We start from the raw sequence: 8,875 nt of genomic DNA on the forward strand, positions 1-8,875 counted from the left end.
TTGCAGATGTGACTCTTATACTCTAACTTTTTCAAAACTTCCTTTTGCTAGTTGGGAAAACAGTTCTGTTTCACTGGAGCTGGTGACATCCTGTCTAAATTCTGATTTAAGTATGTTTGTTCATTGCTCTACTGGTTTCAGGTCAAAACTAGCCAGTGCACTCAAGCTCCTGAGGTTTGCCTGAAACTAAGCTGAAATATAAAAATGTTTCAAATGTTTTGTCTAAGTTTATTTACCTATCTCAGTAACACTTCTCTTGAGTTTCTAGCTTGTGATAAGCTTTCAAACTAGACACAGCATTGTGTAGTGCCTGTTTGAGGGAAGGCAGGATCTCAAGTAGTGAGCTACACCTGTTTGACCTCATTAGTCAGAAAACAAGGAAGAAAGGGGGAGGGTGGGGAATGAAAAACAAGTGATATGGCTCCCTACAGCAATTTTTGCAAGCCTTTGTGCTTTTCAGCAGGAGCACTGACTTCTACCACAGAGGCAAAAAGCTATACCAGTGCCACAGCATCCAGTGAGACTTTGACAACAGCACATGAGTAGACAACACATCTCCTTTGCTTCACAGGACTGAAACAGAGGAGTTATGAAGCCAAAGTGCAAATGTGGCACCAGCTTAGTGAATGTTGGTTTGCAAACCTACAGTAAACTGGAGCATTTTGCAAAAACCACAGCAGCAGGTCCTCAGGTCCTCAATTTGTGATGTCTTTTCTCAGAGCTCTGTGGTGCTTATTTTCAGCTGCTAGTTGAGGGTCCCCACATTACCATGCAAAAATTATTACTAAGCATGGAAAAGTTGTGTCTGAGCAGAGGCCAAAGTCATGTGGAGTAACATGTACCAGATTTTCAATACTTCACAGAAGCGATTTCCCTGTTGAGTTCTGCTGAGTTAGAAGATAAAGGCTTGGGTTTTCAAGTTGTCAAGGATTTGCAGTGGCAAAAGAGGAATGAAAAAACATTTGAGTATCCTGGTTTCATTAGACATATTTATTTTAATAATATTACAGTTGAGATAGTTGCTAGGCAAATGTAGTGAGTGCTGAAGGTAGTTTATAGATGAAATAAATTGCTGGAGAAGCTAAATAAAATCACAGAGCAGCACTGAAATAACGAGATAATGTGAAGTAATAAAGGCTGGCTAATAGAACATTGAAAGACAGCCTCATTGAAGATCAATAAATCAATTAAAAAAACCCTAGGGGTGAACATTTTTTCACTAGTCTTTCCCTTTAGAAAATCTCTGCTCAGCAGTATAAAGCCCAAAGTGACTTCCTTTTTTAACATCTTGGTTTGTCTTTGTGCTTTTGGAACAGGCAGGACCTGTCAATGTGCTTTTGCATTTCTATGGGAGTTGTCTTTTGGCTGAGGCACAAATGTAGCAGCCACTTTCCATTTTGTGAATGTATTTTTGGTAGTGCACTGGTGCTTATCTACCCTTGTATAACCCACAACCATGCATTTATACCACAACCTTGTGACAGCTTCTAATGCTTCACAATTCTGCTCCTGCACAGCTTGCCGGCTGCAATTTTTGCTAAAAGCATGCTGAATTACTCTACTATTTACAGAGGATACCGTGCATTGCTCCACTCATCCCCACATCCCTGCCATTGCTTCCCTACACCTGTGCCTGCCTGAACACCAGCTAAGAGATAATGGCTTTGAAGGGTTCTCGGTCCAGCAGCTGTAATTGAGGGCAGTTTCAGAGTACACAGGCACCAGTGAGTCTGCTGAAGCATACACATCTATCCCTGTGCCCTCCAGGGCTCCTACAACAGTGATTACCATTATCATTGTGGTCCTGGGATGCTCTAACATAAACCATTATGTAAATAAGAATAAACAGTGCTCATCAATGTGCTGTATAGAGCACAGTGCTATTGGATCTCTAAGTGTATATCCTTTTTTTTTTTTTTGTATATAACTTTGTAAAATGCCATGCAATTTACAAATGTGAGATGTGTCATACCTATTCACATAAAATCAAATACCTAATAAGCAAGTAGAAAGAACTGAATTAATATTCAAAAATTTCAGTGAGTTTTTAGAGTGCTCTAAAACTGAACTGATTTTCGTATGTCTTTTTAATGCACACATACATACACACACATACATACACTTGAACTCTCAACTTCTGTCAAAGCCAGCAAGCATCTCACAATAAAGAGATTTTCTTGGTTCTGTCTGGTTAGGCATTTACATCATCTAAAGCTGGGTTTTTGTCTTGTTTTATAAATCAGCACTTATATCAGAGACTTTCAGGTTCCTCTGTTGTTTCATTTGTTGTGTGCATCAGAGAAAGTCAAAGAGTCCAACATAGTCACAGTAGAGCATAATGAAGTAGTCATGTACAGGCTTGTAAGATAATTGAAGGTCATTATTTCTTTTTGTACAAATTTGAATGAGTCCACCACTGAATCCCCACATCAGAAGTGCCATGGGAGCTCTGGAAATGCTGTGCCGTTGTCTAGTTTAGTATTTTAACTCTTATTTCAGAAGCTGTGAATGTGGAGATGGCTAGAAAAAAACAGAAATATATCCTTATGGAGCACTGATCTTAAGCATCAGTAGGAAGGGGGAAAACTGTCTATAAACAGATGATAGATGATTTTTGTGGTTCAGACAGTACTTGACAGAGGAGACTGAGGTTTTGCTCAGTCATTACAAAGGCAGAGTCTTTATGTTGCTGCTAAGCCACTTAATATCTTTAGGTTTCTCATTACCATCAAAGGGGTAAAAAGCTTATCATTCTCCCAGACAGCTGTGCTGCTCAAAGCTGGCTCAATGCTGGCTTGCTGGAACATCTTAACAGTCTCTCTCTTTCCTTCTTTCTTTTTCTTTCTTTCTTTCTCTCTTTCTTTCTCTCTTTCTCTCCTTCCCTTCCTCTTCTCCCTCCCCTTCCCTTTCCTTCTTATAATATTTAATTTGATAAAAGCATATTTTTTATCCAACAGCAGGTCATAGGCCAAAAATGTAGGCATCTTGCCAAGTGAATTTTTTCACCCTGATCCTGGAATTTGATTTCCTGTTTTCAGCTGGGTGAATAACAGAGGGTTCAAAAGACAACCTTCTTTTTTTAAAAAACCAAGTAAGTTACTAAAAGTGTTCTGTGCCCATATCTTTATAGGTAACCTGTCCTACAGCATGACAGACCAGACAATTTCAGTTACCAGAGGAAAAGATTTCTTTCCTAGAAGCAGCCTGCTAAACAGTACTGGTGAGACATTATCCTACAAATCCTCTTCTTTCAGCATGCCACTGTAGAAGCACGAAACCTGGAGCATCACGTCCATTTGACCAGGGGATTTCGAAAAAAGGGAAAAGAGATGAAAAGAGGAGTCATAGCTGCTGTATCCTCATATCACAGGTTGTCACAGACTTTGGCATTCCAGCCTTCTCCCTCCATCTGCAAGCAAAGTTCCAGTGTAGGCTTTCTTCCAGCAGCAAAATTTGGCCAGTGACACTCTTGTGCCCCAGGGCAATCTCGTGGCTCATGCAGCATGGTGGACTGGCCAGAGCACTGGTTGCCATGCTGGGTAAGACCCAGCCTGAGTGACACACCAGTGTTGCCAGCCTTGCACAGGGTGGTGATGCCAGCACAACAGGAGGTGACACTGAGGCATATCACCCATGGATCTCTCTGGCACCCAAGCCACTGCTGCACCCTCTGGCAGCTGGAGGGTGACTGTGCTCCTTCTCTCCTTCTTCTCCATACCCAGGACCTGAGGGCACCTCTGTCAGCACTGCCAAGGGTGCTGTGCAGAAGGGGGAAAGGGAAGGGAATCCCAGCACTGCAGGGGGAGAGACAGCTGGAATGGGACTGGGATGCTATGCTGCCGACAAGAGCTCACCTCAAAAGGCAGCTGAGCCCTTGGCCAGACGTTTTGGCAGGGTCTGGTGTCAGTGGTGTGAAAAACAAACCATTGGGAAGGAGGGCTGGGGTGGGCAGATGTGCCTGTCTGCACTGTGACATGCAGGTTCTCACAGAGCAGCTCACAGGGGAACAGAGAAAGCCAATGGGTTTTGGATTAAATGCTCTCTGGGCTATGCCTAAATAATTGTCAAGTGAACCAGTGGGTGGCTGAAATCAGCTCACAGTCAGAACAAAAGTGGGCTAAGTCCATAAATCAGAGCTGCAATGCTCGGAGTTTGGGATCCTCAGCCTGGTGATGAGGGGCTGCACTGACACCATGTCATGGGTTGACATGGAAGTGAATTTTTTTTCAGGAAGTTGAGTCAAACCAATCAGTGGTCAGGTTTGGATATTGGCACCTGGAGTGACCACTGAAAGTATGGACACGCTTCTGAGAACACAGGGGGTTAAAAGCAAGAACTCCCAGGGGAGCTGTCTCTTTGGTTCCGGTCGTCAGAGAGTGCAGACTCTCCCCTGCCCAGCCTCAGGCTGGGTGGGGGAGGGGAAGCCATGCAGCTTTGTCCAGGTAGGCTGAGGGGGCTGAGGGTCTGGAACCGAGCCAGCTCCTGCGGATGGAAGGGTGGAAAGAAGCAGAGATGCCTTTGTCCCCGCCCCAGAGGGAAAGAGACAAAGAGCCTGATGGCACCTGGAAATTTGCTGGCAGAGGAGAAGGAGAAAAGGGGGGGATGATGCCCAGTGTGGGAGTCGAGAGTGCTGGGCAGAGATTTCAGCTGTCCAGGGAGTCTGAACTTTTAACCCTTTCCAGGAAATGAGGGTTTTGTAAAATACCTCGATTTGTAGTGGAAGAGAGACAGTCCGGAACCTGAGATGTTAGAAGAAGAAATTTTTAGGTGGGAGGAGATGATGGAGTAGCTTTTGGCTGGACTTTTCTTGTTAGCCATAGACTGAACCAAATTCTCCTGCAATAGAGACTGCATTTTAGGGGGATGCAGTGGTGACCCAAGGAGACCTGCTTCGGCAACCACCAGCACAGGAATGGCAAGAACAGAGGAAAGCTGAGGAGGGAATGGTGATGCCCTCTGTCTTCAGGAAGAAGATGATCTCTGTTCCTGGACCCTTGGCCCCAGGGGAAAATGGGGGGGACTGTAGTCCCAAGATGAGAAGCTGAACTGTTGTATCTTTTGGTCCATGGCAAAGCATCCTTAAAGGAGCCCTATGGGCAGTCTGTCCATGCACGGTGGTGAAAGCACTGTGACATGGAAAGGAGAGTGTCACACTGGCAGATTTTCTCCGGGCAGTTGCCATGTATGACATAGAAACACAGGAGGTGGCAACTGTGTTTCCTGGGGGCGGGGAGGGGGGTCTATGGCGCAAGAGAGACTTCTCTCTCCCTTGATAGACTGAGTATTGATTATCTGAAGGGTAGTAATTTGATCAAGAATCCCAGGTGATATTTCATGGTGGTTGTTTTAGAAATTGGGAGGAGGAGGGGTGTTTTAGAGGGTCCTCATCCTGGATTTAGTGTGTGTGTCTTCTATAGTAGTAGTAGTAGTTTAATAAAGTTTTTTTTTTCCTTTGTTATTAATCTTAGGCCTGATCTGCTCTGTTCATGATAACATCTCACAGCATTTATTTAGGAAAGTGTATTTTCATAGGGGCGCTGGCATTGCACCAGTGTCAAACCATGACACACCAGCACTGGGCAAGGCAGGGAGCAGCAAGCCACAGGCAGCAAGCCCTGATTTCCCTCCTCTCTGAGGACATTGAGATGAGCTCTGTGTGTCCCTTCCAGGTGACAGGAGGAATACCAAAGCCAGTCACTTCCCCTGGCCAACAGTGGTAGCCGTCCTGCTCCTCTTCTGCAGCACTCTGGTAGCTTTCGGCATCAGGAAATGGTGTCAGTACCAGAAAGAGATGCAAGTACCAGTGAATGGATCCAGAGGGGCGGGAGGGCAGCACCAACTCTAACCCAGCTGTTCACCTTTTCATTTGAGACAACACATAGCACACAAGGCCTTTAAGTACATGGATCACTAATGCAATTTTTTCATACAACAGTATGTAAAGTAAATACTGTGGGTTGTCTTTAAAATAAAATTTAAGAAAAGAGCTGCAGTGCAGCTTCAGGGTGTAAGGGAAGAATAACAGTCAATTTTTGTCCCCAGAGCCCCCCATTTCTACTAGCCTCCCTGCTTTTACTCTCTCATTTTCTATGGTTACTTGAGGACATGTTTTAATGAAATTGTACTTCTAGGGCAGCTCTATTTGAGTTTTGAATAATATATGTGAAAGTAGGCTACCCGAAACCAATACCAGTCAAAGAAGCATTGAATATGTAATTATTACCAAAGTTTGATTCCCTACTAAAGCACTCCAAGATCTACTGGTGAAAGCAATATCTAAGAGACAATTATTTTAAATTTTACTAACATTACTAAAATACTCAAAAAATCATAATTAATCACCTATGATCTTAGAAAAACTTCTTGAAACACAACTGCAAATCCTGTATATCAAAAATAAAAACAGGATTGATTTTTTTAGCTAATTTGAGATGGGACGTTTATTTATCAATTGATCCAAAAAAAGTTACAAGTCTTTAAATATACTTTCAGAGAGCAGTGTGAGCTAAAGGCCTGTGCAAGGGTTTTGAATAGTTCATCAGGACCATGTTCTGTTCTTTTAAAACATGAATGAAATAAAACTGTGAAGTGGGAACTAAGAAAGCCAAATGAATAGCAGGAAGTGTGCTGGGGTTATAAAACAGACTCAAGGAAGTTGCAGTATGTAAGAGCTCATGTCAGGTGCTCTTATAATGACTTGGTGCCAATCCACCTCCTCCTGTGAACATTTTACAGTTGTCTTTTATGCTACTTTCATGTGATAGTGCATTTTCTCTCTTCTATTTCAGTATGAACAGACCTCCATCTTTCAAGCCACCGCCACCTCCAATAAAGTACACCTCCATGGTAGAGTCTGATGGGACTCCCCCATCCTGCCACGAACTGGAAAACCTGTAACACCACCTGCACCCCTTGTGTAGCACACAGAAGACTGATACGGTTAAAAGGCTCTGCCTTTAGAAAAATGGTTACAGGAGCTTGGTGTAATGACCCATATTAAAATTCAGAGCTCCTACATGTCATTGATTTTAGAAGCTGAGCACTCCTTGGGACACTCCTTTCATCCTGTGTATCTCTATGTGTGCACTATATTCATAGTGAGTGTCACTGTGAGATTACACTTGCTTAATTTGAATTGGATGATGAACTGGGAATTTGCTGTCTCATCCATGGTAGCAGATTAATACATGAGTCTGCCAGCCTGACTGAAGAGTGTTGAAGCTTGTCCATCTATTAAATGTATAGAGATGACAACTCTGCCATATGGACACCACAGTTACACAGGAAACAGTGTCTGAACACAAGATTTTGAGACCTACACAAGCTGTTCTTGCAATTATTTATTTTTACTGTGGACTAACATAACCCAATATATAATTTTCTATCACTGTGAAACCAAAAGAAAGAATCAGCACCATACACAGACAGAAAATTAGCTGCATCTCTTGGCATAGGTTTGCAGCACTGGATCATGGAGGGTGGTTGGTGAGATGAAAGATTATCAGCCTTGGTACAAGTTCATGCAAAGAAGTCCCACTTGTCATCGATTAAGTCACAAGAAAGTCAATTTTGATCCAGAGACTTAAGGACTGAAGAAAGCCTAAAGATAATGGAAAATTCTAGTCCTTTTGGAAGTGCTATGCCTTTGAAATAATACTTACTTTTAAGTCTGCTTTTCAGGAATTTTATTTACAGTATATGTGAAGGAGGAGAAAAAGAATGTAATCATTTTATTTTTCTTTGGTCTTAATGAGCTTCCATCATTTGCTATCTTCACATTTCCAAGACCTCAGCAGTAGTTTCCCAGGTGGCTTAAGCCTGTGAAAGAGATGATCCAGTTTTCCCCCTGTCCTGCCCAAGCTACAGATTTTCTCATATTGATAGTAATGAATAAATGATGGTGCAGAGGGTGGGCTCAGTTTGGCCCTCTGCACAGCTCTCAGCCAGGTCAGCAGCTGTGTGATCACCAGAGCAAGGCACCAGAGCTGCAGGAGGAGCACTGCTTTTGGCAGCAATTGTGGTACCTTCAGGCAGCCAAGAAACCATCCCTCTAAGCTCGTTTGGAAATGTATTGTTACCACAATGGTATTTCTGTAATTAATGCAAATCAGCTAAAATTCAGTCATGTCAGGCTTAAAATTGATATTCTGATTTAGAAATGGGATTTGTTTTATTTACTGCTAAACATTGGTCAATGAGTGTCAAGGTTCAGAGCACTGTGTTTCCTAGGACTTTAGATTAAATGTATGGCTTACTGGAAAGAATGATCTAACAGACCTTTTAAAGTATTTTGTTGTATTATTTATGTTATAGTACAAGCTGTTCTAAATCCATTATCTGTGCTGAACAGAAAACACTTTGTTTCCTACAAAATTATACCGACCTTCTATGCATGGAAAGGTCAATGTTAATTTGAGCATTTCTTGTCTGTGTTGTAGAAGCACAGCAGTTTAACTTTTGTCACATTATCCATTGCTGCAAAAAAAGGCAGATTGTTGCCCTTAAAAAAAACAAATTGGAAAAAACCTACAAACAAACAAACAAACAAAAACAAAAACAAACAAACCAAAAAAAAAAAAAAACACAAAAAAAAATCAAAAAAACCCAAAGAGATGGATAACAATATTCCAAGGGGTATGGAGAGATGGAGAACCAGGACGTTCCCCCTTATCATTAGACGAGGATGACTGACGAGCATACAGGCCGAAGAGGGCTATTTTATTATCTCGGGGATCAGAATACCCGAGATAATTCCCCACGGTTGTTCTGGCTGAAGATGCTCCCTCTGACCGTGAGCAGTGCTCATGGGTGTCACCGCTTCCTGTCACCGGTGAGCGCCGCTCCCCGACCGCCCATCCCCGAAGGCGGCTGCTGC

General features: G+C 42.7%; 1 protein-coding gene across 1 annotated transcript in view; it reads left to right on the plus strand.

Annotated features, from left to right (window-relative positions):
* CD96 (CD96 molecule) overlaps positions 1 to 7,031 on the plus strand; it is a 29,247-nt gene extending 22,216 nt beyond the window's left edge. Inside the window, exons 12-14 of the mRNA XM_053934748.1 lie at positions 3,131 to 3,220; positions 5,670 to 5,793; positions 6,789 to 7,031. Coding sequence (XP_053790723.1) covers positions 3,131 to 3,220; positions 5,670 to 5,793; positions 6,789 to 6,897 — 323 coding nt within the window. The 3' untranslated portion in view covers positions 6,898 to 7,031. The remainder of the gene's footprint in view (positions 1 to 3,130; positions 3,221 to 5,669; positions 5,794 to 6,788) is intronic.
* Positions 7,032 to 8,875: the final 1,844 nt, after the last annotated feature.

The sequence above is a fragment of the Vidua chalybeata genome, chromosome 2 (genome assembly GCF_026979565.1).
Source record: "Vidua chalybeata isolate OUT-0048 chromosome 2, bVidCha1 merged haplotype, whole genome shotgun sequence".
Lineage (NCBI taxonomy): Eukaryota > Metazoa > Chordata > Aves > Passeriformes > Viduidae > Vidua > Vidua chalybeata.